Source organism: Artemia sp. Qi Xiang Cuo, chromosome 21, assembly GCF_049724085.1.
Source record: "Artemia sp. Qi Xiang Cuo chromosome 21, ASM4972408v1, whole genome shotgun sequence".
Classification (NCBI taxonomy): domain Eukaryota; kingdom Metazoa; phylum Arthropoda; class Branchiopoda; order Anostraca; family Artemiidae; genus Artemia; species Artemia sp. Qi Xiang Cuo.
The window spans coordinates 18,243,139-18,261,802 of NC_142814.1; the positions used below are offsets into that span (position 1 = coordinate 18,243,139).

Sequence of the window (18,664 nt, forward strand, 5' to 3'; positions counted from 1 at the left end):
CCTTTCTCCAATTTTTTTATCGATTTGTAATTAACTCCTGTAAGCATAAGAGGTGTAAACCCCGGGGTTAAATTTTAAATTATTCTGACTGGCGTCAACTCACGAAAATTTAGGGGCGGGGGGGGGGCAAAGAGTATTATTAATATCTAGGGCATGAGCGCCCATAAGCTGAATTCCAGGGGGGGCTTACCTGATCTAATTGACACTTTTAATGCTATATAATAGAAATCTCATAACAAAATATAAAAAGCAAGGCAGCATCATTCAGCCAGGAGGGGACTGGTGCCCGCTCCCCCCCCCCCTTTTATGGGCGCCCATGATCTAGGGGTAGGTTAGATTGGTCGCTTTTTTTCAATTTCTTCAATGAAAATATAAAAAAGTAATTTTCAATACAGGTATTTTTCAAAATCGGGAGGGGGTCTAGGGTTACAGCCCGCCTGCACTTCCCCTCAATTGACGTCAATGTTATACAGCTGGAGCGCTAAGAATAGCTAAACCAAGCAAAAGTGTTTCTTTACAGATCACCTTTAAAGTTTCGTCATTGCTTACTTTGACGTTATTTTTTTTATTCTGGACAGAATTTCCTAGTTTTTTTTTTTTTTTTGGGGGGGGGGGGGGCTTGTTAACTATCATCCGAGCAATTTAAAAACCAGTGCGCTTCAAGTCAAAGAAAAAAATTGGTTTATCTCCAATAGTTACTAGATAAAGGGGCTGCTTTAATTTCATTGGTTTGCATCTGTGACTTATTTTTGTAAGCCAACCAATCGCTTTGCCAGAAGAAGAAGCGAAGCTAGTCTTTTTAAACAAGGTTTACTTTTTTGAAAAATTTTATCTGAGGGTGGGGGCAAATTTGTTGTTTATTTAATTTTTTCGAATGGCAAATGCCAAAAAGAGGCATTTTTCGACGTAAATGTTCTCAAAGAATTTTTTTTTTATGTGGGGGCAAAAAATCTAGGAAACACAGGCCCTCATTTGACACCACTGTCAAGGAGCATAAGACATCCGCGAGCATAGAAACTTGTGCTAATTAGTATACGCTTAACGCAGTTACATCTCCCAGGCAGGCTCAGCTTCGTTTCTGGTCTGAGGGCCCATAATGCTACCTGTGATGCTACGGCCTATTTCAGTTACAAATAGGCCGTACCACTTATTATTTTTTACGGAAGTATAATAGGTGTTTATTTTATAGCAGCTGTTTATTTGTTTCTTAATTCTAGGCTTGCGAGAATATTGGATACAATAAGTCATTTTTTTCGAGGTTCATCAATGCAGCACAAGAAGACAATGTATTGTCTGTTTGGACACAATACAGGTAAAAAAAAAACTATTAAAATAAATTATAACATTAATTGTATATTCAATTGGATTATTCAACTGTATATCAATTAATTGGCATTGATCAGTTTATTAAACAAATTTAAAGTTAATTAATTATAAATTTGTTTGATAAGTTGATCAATGCCAATTGACTAATAACTCTGGGTAACAGCGAAAAAATCGCCAGGGGGTTTCTCATCTGATTTAGACTAATTTTAGTGTTCTGAGTCCGAATATCATATTTATTTTGTTCTATCAGGTCTATTTTTTTAGATACAGCCATAGGCCTACCTGACGAGCTATATATATATATGCTAATCAGGGGCTTTGAGTTCAGTCATATTTTTCTTGTAGAGTATATCGAATTACAACATTAGTTCATTTCTTTAAAGTATCTGCATACGTGTATGCGTGATTGCAAAGCTATCTAATTAACCTTTAGCCAATCAAATTGATTCTAAATTTCACTGCCTGACATTTACCAGCATTTTTCTGTTTTTTTTCATTTCATCGATATGGCGTCGGCGCGACAGTCATGCAGGAATGATCCTGACGTTTTCTGCTATATCTGCAAAGATTACACGCTGTCAGTGGACAGGAGAAACATCATAGGATTTGTAAATTGCGACTACGAGGCTTACTTTGAAGTCAAACTGGGTGACCAAGATAAGTCCTTGGCACCGCACACGGTGTGCAAGACGTGTGTGGAATACCTCCAGCAGTGGACAAAGGGCGTGAAAACTTCACTGAAGGTTGAGATTCCAATGGTTTTTGAGGAAGCCCTTAGACTATGCATCGGATTGTTGCTTCTGTGCCATCAATACTACTGGCATCAATCAAAAGAATTGACACAGCCTCCATTACTCTGACCTTCCACCTGCCCACCGTCCAGTTGCTTATTGCGAAAAATTCCTATACCATCGTTCACAGAGCTTCCCGACAGTGACGGCAAGGCCACCAGTACACATGAGGGAGGATATACACAAGAGGAGTATAAAGCACAGATAGTCTGCAGCCCTTTTCACAATGTGAGCTTGATGATTTGGTTCGGGATCTCAGCTTGTCGAACACTTCCTCAGAGCTGTTGGCCTCCAGACTCAATGAGAAAATTTTTTTAGTGAGAACGCACATATCACTTTCTTTCGCAGAAGACATGAGGACTATATGGGGTACTTATGCCACGAGTAAAACCTTGTGTACTGCCGATATGTCGCCAGTCTTCTTGGTAAACTCGTCGCTCCTCAATACGATCCGAGGGATTGAAAACCATTCATTGACAGCAACAAGCGCTATTTGAAGTGTGCGCTCCTCCACAACGGGAACCAATTCACTTCAATCCCTCTTGTGCACTCCAAAACTCTCAAAGAAAAATATGAAGCAGTGAAGTACGTGCTTGAATAAATCAAATATGAGCATCACCAATGGATCATCTGTGTCTACTTCAAGAACTTTCCACTTGGTCAGCAGTCTGAGTTCACGAAATAACCATGCTTTATAAGTATGTAGAATAGTTGAGACAGATCCCGGCACTCTGTAAAGAAAGGGTGGCTGGCGCCAGAGCAGCTAGTAACTGAGGCGAGAAACATCATAAACGAATCTCTTGTTGACTGGGAGAAGATATTGATCGCACCGCTACACATGAAGCTTGGATTAATGAAGCAGTTCACGATCGCTCTGGACAAGGATGGAAGGTGCTTCACCTACCTATGCTGAGCCTTTCCCGACCATTGAGAAGCTGAAGGCCGGCATTTTCGATGGCCCACAGGTACGACAGCTCTATAGGACACACAGTTCGAAAACTCAATGAAAACGCTAGAGTGCGCTGCGTGGAAATCAGTTGTGCACATCGTGAACAACTTCTTGTGAACACGAAGGCAGGAAACGACGCCATACTCGTCAGTAGCATGATAGAGGCATTCCAAAAACTCCGGTGTTTGATGAGAATAAAGATGCACTTACTGTTAGAAGTTTCCTGAAAACCATGGGGTGATAAGCGATGAGCAGGGAGATAGGCTATATCAGGACATGCTCCAAATGATGGAGAGGTACCAGGGAAGAAGGGCTGCAGTCATGATGGTGGACTACTACTGGTCGCTGAAGATAGACAACCCAGCAGTTGCTTACACACGGGAATCAAAGAAGCACCGATTTATGCAGTGAAATCTAAAATTTTGTTAACGCTCATTCTTTTTTTACTATTATGAATTATGCTTATCAATTTTGATGGTTTAAATAAAAATTAAATTTGAATATGTTGACTCAGCTGATGATCCGCAGATTTACATTTTTTTTTTACACAAAATAGATTTTTTTTAATTTTAATTTCTGTAGCAAAAAATTCTGACCTGATTGAGAAAAACCAAGGTCATTTTCAGACTCAGAGTATCATGATTAGTCTAATTCAGCTGGAAAACTAGAATTTTACTGGTCTAATTCAGCGGGAAAACTTTAAAGGTTTAATATTCAATGAACGAATCCAGAATGTATTTTTTTTTAGATTTAACCTCCTGAAGCTTAATAATTATAATTGTGATCCGTTACGACTACTACTACTAACAATTCACCGGAGCAAGCCGCTGAGGCCAATACAGCTACGCACGCTACTCCTCCATCTCAATCTATTCAAAGCATCCCTCTTTACACCCTCACTGTTTGAAATACGGTCAGTCAGCCGGGTACCCAGAACAATCCGTAGGAAATTTCTCTCGAAAATTATGGGTGCTTTTCGAAGCACCCATGCTTCAGAACCATATTTTACCACTGTCATCACTGTAGCTTCCGTTTGACCCCCCTCCCCCCCGAAATTTGTGTCTGACTAGTAAGAACGTAACAAAAACGCATATAAACCAACTTTGAATGCGTTTTTTAAAAAATTTCTACCCTCCCTCCCCCCCCCACACCGAACAAAAATCGTGGATATCCCCTTGGTTACAGCGCGATTTCATGTTTTTGAGTGATAATTCATCCCTTACTTTTATTAAGTTGTAGTAACTAATTAAAAACTGAAGCAAAGGTGTGATTTAGTCGAGATAACCGCTATTTGGCTTTTTTGTAAGTACCCAGCATAAATTAAGATCTTCTGCTTAGGGGTAATAATATTCTACCTTTCCCAAGAATTTAATAGATGGCCAACAAAAAAGATAGAGAAAGACAGACTGTCAATTTGATCAATATTTTGATAAATTAAAGATGGTTGTTGACTTTTCAGTTTTCTTTTATTCTGACTTGTACCAATTAAAGTTTTTTGTTTTTTTTTAATACTATGATAGTGCTATATTTACTTTTTGCCTATCGTATACTCTTTTGTGTGGCCGCTTTGGCTCAATTAAAAAATTATCTATGATTTCGCCTTTTCTTTCTGCTATGGATAATCGTTTTGGAGTAATATCTTATTCTTCTTTTTAGAATGCATCCCGCAATTTCGTATTTCCCCTCCAAAATGTTTTACAATGGCAATATATCGAATGGAACCGGAACAGACAAACCGTGCGGAGTCCGTCCCTACATTGTATTAGACGTGGCTGACCGTTTAGAGGAAATAGACGGAATGTAAGTTTTGATTTGTACTGTTATTTTCTTCAACATTCTTTGCTCTTGTTTGCTCTTGCTCTTGAAATCTGATTGTTTGAATTGGTGAAGTGGAAAGTTAACCTGGTGTTGAGTTATCTGGTCTGTGGTATTTCTGGTGTAAGGTATCTGGGGTTTTTGATCCTTCAAAAGTTTGAATTGGTGAAGTGGAAAGTTAACCTGGTGTTAAGTTATCTGGTATTTGGTATATCTGGTAAAAGGTATCCGGTGTTTTTATCCTTCTAAAGTAACAAGGCCCGTAAGAATTAAATCTATTGTTTGAATTGGTGAAGTGGAAAGTTAACCTGATGTTGAGTTATCTGGTATGTGGTATTTCTGGTAAAAGGTATCTAGGGTTTTTGATCCTTCTACAGTTTGAATTGGTGAAGTGGAAAGTTAACCTGGTGTTAAGTTATCTGGTATTTGGTATATCTGGTATAAGGTATCTGGGGTTTTTGATCCTTCTAAAGTTTGAATTGGTGAAGTGGAAAGTTAACCTGGTGTTAAGTTATCTGGTATTTGGTATATCTGGTGTAAGGTATCTGGGGTTTTTATCCTTCTAAAGTAACAAGGCCCGTAAGAATGAAATCTTATTGTTTGAATTGTGAAGTGGAAAGTTAACCTGATGTTGAGTTATCTGGTATAAGGTATATCTGGTATAAGGTATCTGGGGTTTTTGATCCTTCTACAGTTTGAATTGGTGAAGTGGAAAGTTAACCTGGTGTTAAGTTATCTGGTATTTGGTATATCTGGTATAGGTATCTGGGGTTTTTATCCTTCTAAAGTAACAAGGCCCTTAAGAATGAAATCTTATTGTTTGAGTTGGTGAAGTGGAAAGTTAACCTGATGTTGAGTTATCTGGTATGAGGTATATCTGGTATAAGGTATCTAGGGTTTTTGATCCTTCTACAGTTTGAATTGTCGAAGTGGAAAGTTAACCTGATGTTGAGTTATCTGGTATTTGGTATATCTGGTGTAAGGTATCTGGGGTTTTTATCCTTCTAAAGTAACAAGGCCCGTAAGAATGAAATCTTATTGTTTGAATTGTGAAGTGGAAAGTTAACCTGATGTTGAGTTATCTGGTATAAGGTATCTGGGGTTTTTGATCCTTCAACAGTTTTAATTAGTGAAGTGGAAAGTTAACCTGGTGTTAAGTTATCTGGTATTTGGTATATCTGGTGTAAGGTATCCGGGGTTTTTATACTTCTAAAGTAACAAGGCCCGTAAGACTGAAATCTTATTGTTTGAATTGGTGAAGTGGAAATCTAACCTGATGTTGAGTTATCTGGTATGTGGTATATCGGGTATAAGGTATCTGGGGCTTTTTATCCTTCTACAGTTTGAATTGGTGAAGTGGAAAGTTAACCTGGTGTTAAGTTATCTGGTATTTGGTATATCTGGTGTAAGGTATCTGGGGTTTTTATCCTTCTAAAGTAACAAGGCCCGTAAGAATGAAATCTTATTGTTTGAATTGGTGAAGTGGAAAGTTAACCTGATGTTGAGTTATCTGGTATGTGGTATATCTGGTGTAAGGTATCTGGGGTTTTTGATCCTTCTAAAGTTTGAATTGGTGAAGTGGAAAGTTAACCTGATGTTGAGTTATCTGGTCTGTGGTATTTCTGGTGTAAGGTATCTGGGGTTTTTGATCCTTCAAAAGTTTGAATTGGTGAAGTGGAAAGTTAACCTGGTGTTAAGTTATCTGGTATTTGGTATATCTGGTGTAAGGTATCTGGGGTTTTTATCCTTCTAAAGTAACAAGGCCCGTAAGAATGAAATCTTATTGTTTGAATTGGTGAAGTGGAAAGTTAACCTGATGTTGAGTTATCTGGTATGTGGTATATCTGGTGTAAGGTATCTAGGGTTTTTGATCCTTCAAAAGTTTGAATTGTCGAAGTGGAAAGTTAACCTGGTGTTAAGTTATCTGGTATTTGGTATATCTGGTGTAAGGTATCTGGTATTTCTATCCTTCTTAAGTAACAAGGCCCGTAAGAATGAAATCTGATTGTTTGAACCGATTAAAAAGAAAGTTACGCAGTCATATACCTCTCTAAAATTACGAAAAATTGGGCATTCAATTTTAATTAAAACAAAAAAACTCCATACCTGTTTATGCTATTTCTGGTAGTAGCGCCAAGAAAAAAAATGTAGCACAAAACACCTGAGTAACGTTTTGATTTCCTTTAAAGATGTAGTTCTTTTTTAGAATCAACAAACTGTTAATTTTAAAAGTTTTATAGACGAAAAGCGTTGTCAAACGCCACTAATTAGTTTTAATTAGTTATTTTCATGGTTCAACGTGGCAGCACAGACGAAAATTCATCATTTTGAAACGATTAAACCAATAATTTTAGAAAACCGTGCATTCAGAGGTGATGGGCCAATATCTACCAAAGTTGGTAAAAGTAGCTGCCATACTTGACTTGCGTGTGCAGCTTCAGTAGCCCCCTCTCCCAAATATATCCCACAATTTACCTGTTTTGTAGCCTCCTCTCATTCTCAAAATATTTTTTCTTCCTAGATGAATTGCTGCTTATTGGGCTGACAACTACCCGAAACTATTTTCTATTTTGCGTTTTTATTTAGTTAACTATAAAAAAATTAACTATATACTTTAGTTAACTATATATTTTAATTAACTATAAAAACTAAATCCATAGATTTAGTTTTTAAGACTTTATCAGTAGAAGGTTTTGATAGGTATTTGGTTGTTCCCAGGCAAAGTTAACAAAGTTAAAATTTACATTAAGCGCTTTAGCGACTCAGTGCCAGTGAAAGAAGCGTATAAAAGTTTTTCTAACAGCTAAAAGCCCACCATAGATGATATTGGGGCTAATCTTAATTGCCGGACAACGATATTAAGAAGCCTTCATTCTTGGGCATTAGCATTAGATGCCCCTCCAAAAATGCGAATATCATATGAGATGGGTAAATATAACTGATAAAGCTCAAATAGAAGACCATTCTGTTTTTCTTATTTTACTAGGTTGCAACTATCACTGAAACTATAATTTATCTTAGATGTGAAGCGATTCACATTATCAGGCGTTATCTTTTCCCATTGCCTTGCATGTAAAGGAGAGGTAATAAGGAGAAGAATAATAAGGGAAATAGAGGTAATAAGAATGTCAAGAAGAGACGGGCATGACTGTAGACTCTTCCAATCATCTTATACATTAATTAAGATAAGACGGGATCTGTTCTACGTAATTAGTGAAAAATCTTTTTAAGATATAGACGCGAGGCGAGGTTCAGTTTAAATTGTGCATAGGATTATAAGCCTATACCTATTTCTATAACCGCCGGGGTTTACGTGCGTACTCATTACGTGCGATTTCGGAAATGAAGATGACAAGAGAAAAAGATAAAAAAAAGGACGGGAGCAGGTTTTCTGAAACAAAAGCTAGAAAAGTGGTACTCTAAAGAAAAAATGCAATATTTCAAATGAAGTTGTTGTATCCATATTCATTCATGAAAGGAGCTGTGAATTTGTAAAACAGTAAAAATTATTTTCCAATTTTCATATTTCTGATTAGAGTAAATACATTACTGTGCTTTTAGAAAAAAACAAGTTTTTCAACTGAAAATAATGAGCAATATTAAAACTTAAAACCGGTATAAATTATCCTGTATCTTAGGGAACTGCCCCTTCCTCAATCTTTCACTTTTTACGCTAAAGTTTTTTGGTTTTTTGAAAAAGTTTCTATTCCAATTGAACGGACCTCGTGCTTCAGGAGTCTTCTTAAAGAATTGCAACAGGAAGTCAAACATTAGCATAAAAAAGTGAAGGATTGAGGAGAGGTAAGCCTCCCTCATATATGGAATAATTTCTCTTCTTTTCAAGTTTTAATGTTATTCCTTATTTTCAACTAAAAGAAATTCTTTTTTTTTAGTTTTTGATTGCTTTTCAAATATGCCGGGAAATCTGCCACTCCCTCCGTGAACACCCTCCCAAACGACAAATTCCTCCGTGAAAATCTCCCTTTCTCCCTCCCTAAAAAAAATTCATTTTCATAAATGTTGCCTGTTAAAAGCGAGTTTATTCCGAAAATTCAGGAGGATTAAGAATAAGTTACAAAATAAGGCTATTGTGGTTAATTATCAGTTTTAGGGCTATGACAATTGTAATTAAAAAAAGCTTTTTTAATAAACATGGCAACACTGTCTGCCAACATACATTACAATCATCGCAATTGGCTTCATGGCATGCCATAATAGCCAACCCCTTTTTTAACAATGCAGGACAGGTCAGTTGGACATCAGTATTATATAATTTTCGTATGTGGTCGTGGTACGCATTTTTGGAACCAGAATCGTATACAGATTTTAAGTCTGTATATTCAGTGTTGGGTATTTTGCAGTTCAACTTTCGCTGACAACGCTGGCTGGACAAACCATGCCGCTACATTTGGTCACTTTTTAGCGATGTTGTTAAGGGAATTGTCCAAAGCCTTTGAATAATTCCTTTCCTTATTTTTATAGTGTTTATTTATTTTCTGTCAGATCTCAAATAGCTGCTGAAGCATGAAGTTGCCAAACAATATGTTTGTGTTTCTGCATTATATGAATGAGTATAGTTTCCTGAATTCATAGGGAAAAGAAACATTGCAACAGAGCTTGAGCTATCTTAAGGGAATACCCACCTCTAATATTTTATATCCTCCAGCAAGGACCTGATAAGTCTAAATCTTTCTCCATATTAGAGACTGGAGTTGTAATTTTTAACTTCCGCTCAATTATACCTACCTTAACCCCTTCCATCCGATATGGACAGGTTAGTGACTCTTAACTTCACCATTTGGGTATTCAATGACTGTTTAGACTTCAAGCAAACCATGTAGCCGAAGTGAAGTCATGGAGTATAAGCCCCTTCTCCAACTATTATTCAAATTTCGTGTTCTAGTGTTTGTTCCCAAGGCCATACCCAGAGGGGGGGTTAGGGGAGTTTGAACCCTCCCCCAAAATGTTTTTTTTTACTCGTAAAAACACAACAAAAATGGATATAAACAAATTTTGTATGTGTTTTTTGAGTTTTTTTTGTAACCCCCCCCCCCCCCCTAAAAAAAACGAATTGCTAATATTAATTGAACCTATCGTAGTTAAATGATTTTATTAATGTCGATGATTTTGTGTTCAGCCAATTGACATTGAGAATAAACTAGATTAAAAATTTTTCAGGTATCCACTGAACAAGCCTTTATCAGTTCTGACTGCCCGATTGGTGGAAATGTTAGCTACAGTAGATGACTTGAAAACGATTGGCGTCGTTACTCCATCGAATAGACACAAATTTTCAGTTCTGAAGGAGTTACAAACCTGGTGAGAATTTCCTTGTAACTTGGACATGACCTTGCGTAACCTAACTTGGGCTTACCCTAACTTTGACTTGACTTTACTTAACCTAACTTGGACTTCGGCTTTAGGCACTACAAACTGAATAAATGTTTTCATGGGCTGGGGAGCATGGAGTGTGGGTTGCAAGTTATTAAAAGAGTAGAAGCAAGGAGTAATGAAATATATTTGTTATTTTGATTATTATTTATATAACAATCGTATATATTTGTACATTGTATATTTCTAAAAATAATATTTATATGTTTCTTATATATTTATATATCTTATATAAATATTTAAATATTGATAGAAGGTCATGGATAGAAGGTGTTTAGAAAATAAATTAGGAAGTAGTTGCAAAGTGGATATTAGAAATTTGGGAAATTTTGTGAGTGTGGGGATGAGACATAGGGAGGGTTTTCTATCGTAGTTTGATTTTCAAAACTGTTTGAACTTGTTATTATATTTTATGCGTTTTTTTGTATTTGTATTATCCATGGCCCATGGGGCTTTTGTGAGAAATATATGTATATCTATTGATATAAGATTGTTGTCTATACTTGCTATTTAAAAATATAACATAAGAATATATTGTTGTTTTTATTTGTTATTTATATATATTTGTTATTTCTCACGAATGTGAAGGAAGATTTGTTTTGTGAGGAGGAATTAGCAACAGTACTAAAAGGATTAAAGAATAATAAGGCTCCAGGTGCTGATAGGGTAGTAAATGAGTTTCTTAAATATGGTGGTGCTGAGGTTAAAAATAAGTAATTGAAGATTATGAATATGATTTTTGAAAAAGAGGAAGTACCTAACGATTTTAGTAAAACCTTAATTAAGCCCCTTTATCAGAAAGGTGATAAAAGTGAGTGTGGTAATTATCGAGGCATTAGTCTGGTCTCTGTAGGTAGCAAATTGCTTAGTAATATGATACTTTTTAGACTGAGAGATGCCGTAGACAAAGTTATAAGACAAGAGCAGTGCGGTTTTAGAAAGGGTAGAGGATGTGTTGACCAAATTTTCACTCTTAGGTTAATAATTGAGAAGTGCCTGAGTTTTCAAACACCTTTGATCCTCAGTTTTATAGATTATGAGCAAGCGTTCGATTCTGTTGATAGAGGAGCTTTAGTAAAGGTTTTATCCTTGTGTGGTATACCAGAAAAATACATTAAAATGAATAGTGCTATGTACGATAAGAAGACTGCTGCGGTTAAGGTAGGAAATGAGGTTAGCAGCTGGTGTTGTATTAAATCAGGAGTTAAGCAGGGTTGCGTTCTATTCCCCTTTATATGGTTTGTTTTGATAGAATTTTTTGTAAGGAGCACAGCAAAGGCAAAGGGAAAACATGGAGTCAAATGGGAAAGTAAAACTTTCCTGGACTTAGATTATGCTGATGATTTAAGAATCGTAGATGAAAGTATGGGCAAAATGAATGAACTTTTAGAGGTTCTGCGTATTCAGGGTGCTAGAATAGGTTTGAAAACTAATGTTAAGAAGACTAAATCACTAAGGCTAGGAATAAGTGAAGATGAAAAGGGGACGTTGGGTAATGAAAATATTTATCAGGTGGGCAGCTTCGCTTACGTTGGTAGTATCATAAGTAAAGATGGTGGGAGCAGTGAAGATGTTAAAAGTAGAATAGCCAGATCTCAGGGTGTTTTTTTATAGTTAAAAAAAGTCTGGAAGAATAGGAAGATAAGTCTGCAAACCAAGATTAGAATCTTAGAAGCTACAGTGATGACAGTGGTCAAATATGGCTCTGAAGCATGGACGCTCCGAAAAGCGGATGAAGATTTGCTAGATGTTTTCCAGAGAAATTGCTTAAGGATTGTTCTGGGTACCCGGCTGACTGACCGTATTTCAAACAATAGGCTATACGAAAAATGTGGTTCAATACCGCTTTCTAGGTCTATAATGAAAGAACGGTTGAGATGGTTAGGGCATGTTGTGCGGATGAAGGATGACAGATTGCCGAAGATTGTTCTTTTCGGCCAAACATCTAGGGATAAACTGAAAGCAGGTCGTCCCCGTTTGGGGTGGGAGGACGTCATAAAGAAAGATTTAAAGGAAATGGGAGCTTCATGGGCGAGTGTAAAAAGCGAAGCTTTGAATAGATTGGGGTGGAGGAGGAGCGTGCGTAGCTGTGTTGGCCTCAGGCGGCTTGGTGCTGCGATGAGTTGTTAGTAGTAGTAGTAGTAGTTATTTCTCACTTTATTATTGATAAAACGGATTGAAATGAAAGAAATGATGAAAATGAGTATTCTTTCAAAAGTGCAAAACTAGGTTGGTTGCCACAATTGTGTGCATGTTGAGAAATTTGCATATATATGTTTTCTAAAAAATTTGGGCTATCTGAAATATTAGATTTAGGCTTTTTTCTAAAAATTAATTATTTTCATTTGTTTTGGGAATTTCTGCATAGTTTAAGTTCAGTATTTAAATTATGCAATGAGCTTAGGAAACTATGTAACGTTTTTCCAGTTTTCCATAAGGTCGAAATTGGTTTTTTTCAGCTTTTTTGTGGCGAAATTTTCCCATATTGCGAGATTATAGATTTAATTTTGGAAAATGCCAATAATCTTATTCTTCACAAGCAGTCCTTTAACTCGTACGCAAACTATTTGTAACGTAGAAAGGTAATGCCCGTGCCACATTATGGTCACACTTGTCGATAAAATCAAAATTACGCCCGACTGCAGTGCCAATTACGTTCGCCGTTCGTGATTTCTTGAGTTGAACATTGTTCAACTTTCAAGCATAAATTTCTTGACTGACCAATCAGAGTCAAGTTTTAAGGCATAATTTTTAACTAGAAAAGATTGAAAGCTAGAACAGCGTTTTTTCTATCTGGGAGAGGAATCTGACAAGAGTTAAGAAGACTTAGTAGTAGTAGAGAACAGCTGGACACACATTACTGTTGGTGCAAGCTCTTTAAACTAATGTCTTGCAATTTTATTTTTTTGCTTTTTAAATACAAGTGTGACGCTAAAATCAAGAAAATTGCCTTGTCATTCATGATATTTGGCTTTCTTTATCGATAGATATGACTGTGATGTGGCACGGGCATAAGTCACACTGAGTAAGGTAAGTAAGGTGTGTTTATCTAAACCCAAACTGCACATTAAAGCCTTGGACTGCCATTATTTCTAATTAAACCTCATTGCTTCACAAAGTTGGTAAGTGCAGTTCTGAAACCATCAACATGTTTTGCACCTCGTCCACCGATTTTTATCTCTTACTCATCTTCTATGTGGGGAAATAACTTGTCTTACCTGAAGTCAATTAAAACTGCCCAGAATTGAATAATAAAAGCTACTCGCATACCCAACCGTAGAGCATTACAAGGAGGGGGGTTGTAAATATGTATATGCGATTATTATTTACTATTTCGTTGATTTTATATGATTAAATATCCATCTATCGTTCTGTATAAATCTACTTGTATAAATCTACTACCTGACCGGCTGTATCCATCTGCATATGTGTAGTTTGATACGGGTAAGAACATCCCATTGAAAATAATTCAACTCAGTAATTTTCGGCTTGTATATTCAATCTCCAGAAACTATAGACAACCAAGAGTTAAAACCGGAGTATTAACAAACATTTTACAAAAGAAAAGAAGAATATTAAATTAAACGAGTGAGGTCACTGTGGGCGGGAAGATGCTTATAAGTACAAGCTTATAAATAGCGTATTGGTGTTCCTTTATCGCCCATCATTGCTGAAGCAGGGGGGGGGGGGTAGTTAACTAGGTATTAGGGAAAAATTTACCGTGCTAAACTAAAACGAAGCATTACATTCAGCTTTGAGTTTGTTTGTTTTTCATGGGGCTATGCGTTTTTAGGGGACGCAAATCCCTAGCTACGCCCATGGGATAAATCCAAAGGTTCTTTTTACTGTAAAAGTGCATTCTATCTGATTAATAGTTTTGTACTTTCATGTTTTTTTGGGGATTTAGAGGGTTTGGAGGGTATAGACTACCTCCTACAAGCACCCATATTTATAAGAAAATTGTTCTTACGTGTGTTTTTTGTTCTAGTGATTATAGTGATGCAAAAAGTGTTCAAGTGGACATTGTCAACGGTTTTCAAGGTAGAGAAAAGCATGCCGTCGTAATTTCCGCCGCAAGGAACAGGGATGGAGGAATTGGCCCGTTCTGTGAACCTGAGAAGCTCAATGTTGCCTTGACCCGTGCAAAACATTGTTTAATCATTTGTGGCCATATGGAGACATTGAGACGCAATGATTTGTGGAACAAGCTTGTCACTGATGCTGAAAAGCGTGAACTGTTTTATCGAGTGACCTCTTATTTGAATGCGTACACTTTAAGACATATTCTGTTCGGAAGTCAGGGTCATTTTTGAAAAGTGCATTTAAACCATAACAAACCTTATACTAGAGCCTACAGCTGGTTTAAATTTTGTTAACTAAAATACATTTCTGGACTAAGTAATTTATTTGATTAATTAAGTTAGTTATTAATTTTTCGATAATTTCATTGCCCAAGGTTAAAAAGAATCACCAAGTGGTTCCTTTAATCTAATTGGCTGCTTTGTTGTCTATTTCTTCTTCATGCTTCTTAATTATTAATCTTATTAATCTTATTTGCTTCTCGTTGTCTTTTATATATTTTTCATCATTTACTCTTATGCAGTTCGTCCATGATTTTGGTTATTTTTACTTACCCTTTTATCAGCCTTTTCTGCTTAGAAGAAAAACTACTTTAAAAAAAGAAACAAACATTTTTGAAAAGTGCATTTAAACCATAGCAAACCTTATACTAGAGCCTTACAGCTGGTTTAAATTCTGTTAACTAAAATACATTTCTGGACTAAGTAATTTATTTGATTAATTAAGTTAGTTATTAATTTTTCGATAATTTCATTGCCCAAGGTTAAAAAGAATCACCAAGTGGTTCCTTTAATCTAATTGGCTGCTTTGTTGTCTATTTCTTCTTCATGCTTCTTAATTATTAATCTTATTAATCTTATTTGCCTTTCTAGGTAACTGTTTGCCTCAATGATTGATGATAACAAAACATGCAAACCAATGTTGACAACAAAGACCTTCTCATTTTATGAACATTTTATGAATATTAATGAACAGGCCTTCTCATTTTGTATATTTCCCCGTTGGGAATGAAATTTATTAGCGGGCTGAATCAATTTTGGAGGGGCTTTAACGCCCTCCCGACTTCTCTGCCTTAATTAGGGCCATGTACAAGCAGGGGCGTCCCGAGGGGGCGGGGAGGGGCGTGCCGCCCCCCACCCCAATTTTTTGGCATTCGGTAAAATTTTCGCCGAAGGCCAAAATTTCGGCAGAAATTTTGCAAAATCAGCCGAAATTTAGCAACATTCTTGATTTATGCAGAAAATTCGGCATAAATCCGGTAGCGATTCGGTAAAATTTACGAAAATCGCCCCCCCCCCCAATAAAATGAGCCTTAGGACGCCCCTGTCTACAAGTGGAGGCTGGAACATAAGGTGCGAGATTGAAGTTTTGATACTGAAATGTATTATTGATTTTGTGATGTTTTATGTTTTTGGTCTCATCTACCTGGAAATGTTACCTAGTTACTTAGTTACCTAGAAATGGAGTCTGTGATTATTTGTATAACTTTTTATTGTAATTTTTCGCTCAAGTCTGCTGATTGTTATTCTATTTAAGAAACGTCTGTGAAATCTATCATTAAACAAGTTATCATTAAGGGTTTGCTACTGTTGCTCCATAAAGTTCTCTGTATTTTATATAGTATATAGATATAGTGCTTTTTCTGTTTTAAAGTATTTGTAATTAGCAGGGCCATGCTCTGGATTTGCTTAGGGGGGGGGGATTCGGTCATAAATACTTTTCAAAGTTTTTTCTGCGTACTAAAATACTGAAACTATTTTTTTCGTGTAACTTCGCCTTCTTCTAAAGCAGGTTAAATTAGCAAAAACACTAAAGAGGGTAGAATTAAACCAAATCTATTAGGAATATAACATATAAAGGGATTCAGAGTACATTCCAGAGGAAGATCCAAGAGGTTATTTTAGGGGCACATTTCTCCCCCCCCCCCGAAGGTCGATAGTTTTAACTCATTACAGGGGTGTAGGGGTGAAAAACACTAACAAAAGAGCCCAAGTTGTGATGGTGCACCTTCCCCAACGCTATTTATATATCCATCCCTGTTCAAGGATGTAAATCCTAGTAAATTTTCATTAACTACAGAAGTTAAAGTGGACCGCTAACGGCTGTGAAGTAACTAAGGGCGTATTAGATTACTAAGGGTATAATATTTACGAGTTTCAACATGAGTATCCCTCTCTTTTTCACTCATAATTTTTCCAATATGTTTCAACCTAATAATACAATTTATGATGATAATGATGCAGATTTACTTCACTAATGATGGTGGTAAACCTTATCTAGTAAAAGTTATTACAAAAGTAAATTCATGGTCACTATTATTGCAACTGTTCGAAGGAGCAAACTAAAATATGGAGGGGCAACCACCACCTGCTTCTACTCAGTGTATACCCCTGCTATTATTTCAATAAAATGTGATATATTCCTTTTGGCTATTTTCGTAGTAAAAGTCCATATATTTTTGGAACCGTGCTATTCACCTTTGCCAAAAAAATTGCATATGGATAATTCTTTTGCTAAAGTTGGAAATAATTGTCGAATAAGGTGCGTGGAGAACGATTCAGTTTTCCTTTTTGTGTTTGCGCCAATTTAATTGTTTTGGACTAAGCTTAATAATGCTACCGATTATTATAATTAAAGAAAGAGATAACTTATCCTCCTAGAAATAGAGGGGTATATAACTTGAAGGTAGATAGAAGGGCAGTTTAACCCCAAAGAACAGGGGCGGATACACAATTAGTGTTTGAAAGGGCACCAACGAAAATTAGCTCCCTCATTGTTATGTTTTGTGCTTCGCTCCTATAGTTAATGTGACGTTTAGCCTTTTGGGTCGGGAATGTGTCCTTAAAACTACCCCCTGGATGTACCCCTGTATAGGAGTATAAGAAACCAATAGTAGAGGAAACTGCGGCCTTTAATATGAAGTTTAATAGAATCAAAAGCTACTGGTACGACCTACTTTGGTATCTCAGTCTAACCTAAACTTGATCAGCAAAACCTGATCTAGTAACATAGTCGGTTGGGTCTAATACCTCAAAACACTTCTGTATCATTGGAGAATTCTGAACCTCCTAAAATTCCTGTTACTTTCAAGCTTCAGGGGGGGGGTTGATTCTAAAGCCACCCCCTGGATGCGCCCCCAGATAATGGAGCATGGGAAAAGGATAAGAGAGAAAATTTTGGTTCGGTAGGATTAAAAACTATTAGTGCCACCGACTGCCGTGGCTCAGTCTAAACTAGTTTTGATCAACAAACTTGATCCAGTCAGATGCTACGATCTACGAGGTCTAAATACCTAAAAAAAAACATTTCTGCAGCATTGGACGATTCTCAACCTCTTATAATTACTCGAGTGTTTTAACAACTTTCTGGGATGGGGGATAGTTTCTTAAACTACCCCCTCGATCCGTCTTCAGATCCTTTGGAAGGGCCATGTGACACTGATAAGAGAGAAAATTGTGGCCTTTTAGGATTACAAACTACTAGTGCCACCAACTGGGCAGCATGTACTTAGAAAAAGTCATAACCAGGCCATTTTTAATTTATTGAAAACTTGTGTTTCCATTAAACGCGTAATTTTACTTTGGATCCAACTGAATTTTCAGTGTTTTTTTTATTGGATTTTCAACTTAGCATTTACCTTAATTATTAGGGGTTGAAACACTCTGTCTTTACCTTAGTTTTTTGGTTGAATTTTATAGTATGTGTTAATTTTCGTATTTTTATTTGAATAAACTACTTGTGTTTGATAAGCGTTTCAGATCTTAAGTTCGAGGTTCTTTATTATAGTAGCAATAAATTGCACTATTTTATACATTTATTTCCGTTGGCGGGGACCAGAGCTCGTATAGCAACGAGAAAAAAAAAACAAAAAACGATACATCATATTACTGAAACAAACACAAATTTTCCTGCCTGTATTATTAAAGAAAGGGAATTGACATGCCACTCCAACCTACCGCCAATCCACGTTTATTCGAGACAATACTAAACAATACCAATTATCAGTTTAGATAGGGCAGGGAGTGCAGAAAGATCATATCTAAACAGTCACAAAATAATAAGAATAATAAATGCAAGATGCCATCCTTCACCAAAATAAGATTTCAATTTTTAAAATTAAAATTTTTAAGATTTCAATTTAGGATGAACACAGGAATATTTAGGAAGAACACCACGGTTGAATTTAACTTCAAACAAAAACTAATGAACACAATAAAAAAGTGGACACTAATGCAGGGCTCCCATGGCATCAATAAAGTTATTAAAGCTGTCCACAAAGTTCATAAACCATTTTCTTTGCATAACTTTGTTG

The 18,664-nt window shown here is 36.4% G+C and overlaps 1 protein-coding gene across 4 annotated transcripts in view; it reads left to right on the plus strand.

The window, feature by feature from the left end:
• Positions 1–18,092, plus strand: part of LOC148939299 (helicase senataxin-like) — a 41,172-nt gene extending 23,080 nt beyond the window's left edge. For 3 of the 4 annotated variants that reach the window (XM_089106982.1, XM_089106985.1, XM_089106983.1), the window contains exons 6-9: positions 1,218–1,312; positions 4,723–4,866; positions 10,060–10,200; positions 14,261–18,092. In XM_089106982.1, coding sequence (XP_088963108.1) covers positions 1,218–1,312; positions 4,723–4,866; positions 10,060–10,200; positions 14,261–14,585 — 705 coding nt within the window. In that variant the 3' untranslated portion in view covers positions 14,586–18,092. The remainder of the gene's footprint in view (positions 1–1,217; positions 1,313–4,722; positions 4,867–10,059; positions 10,201–14,260) is intronic. The other variant, XM_089106984.1, reaches the window with a different exon arrangement.
• Positions 18,093–18,664: the final 572 nt, after the last annotated feature.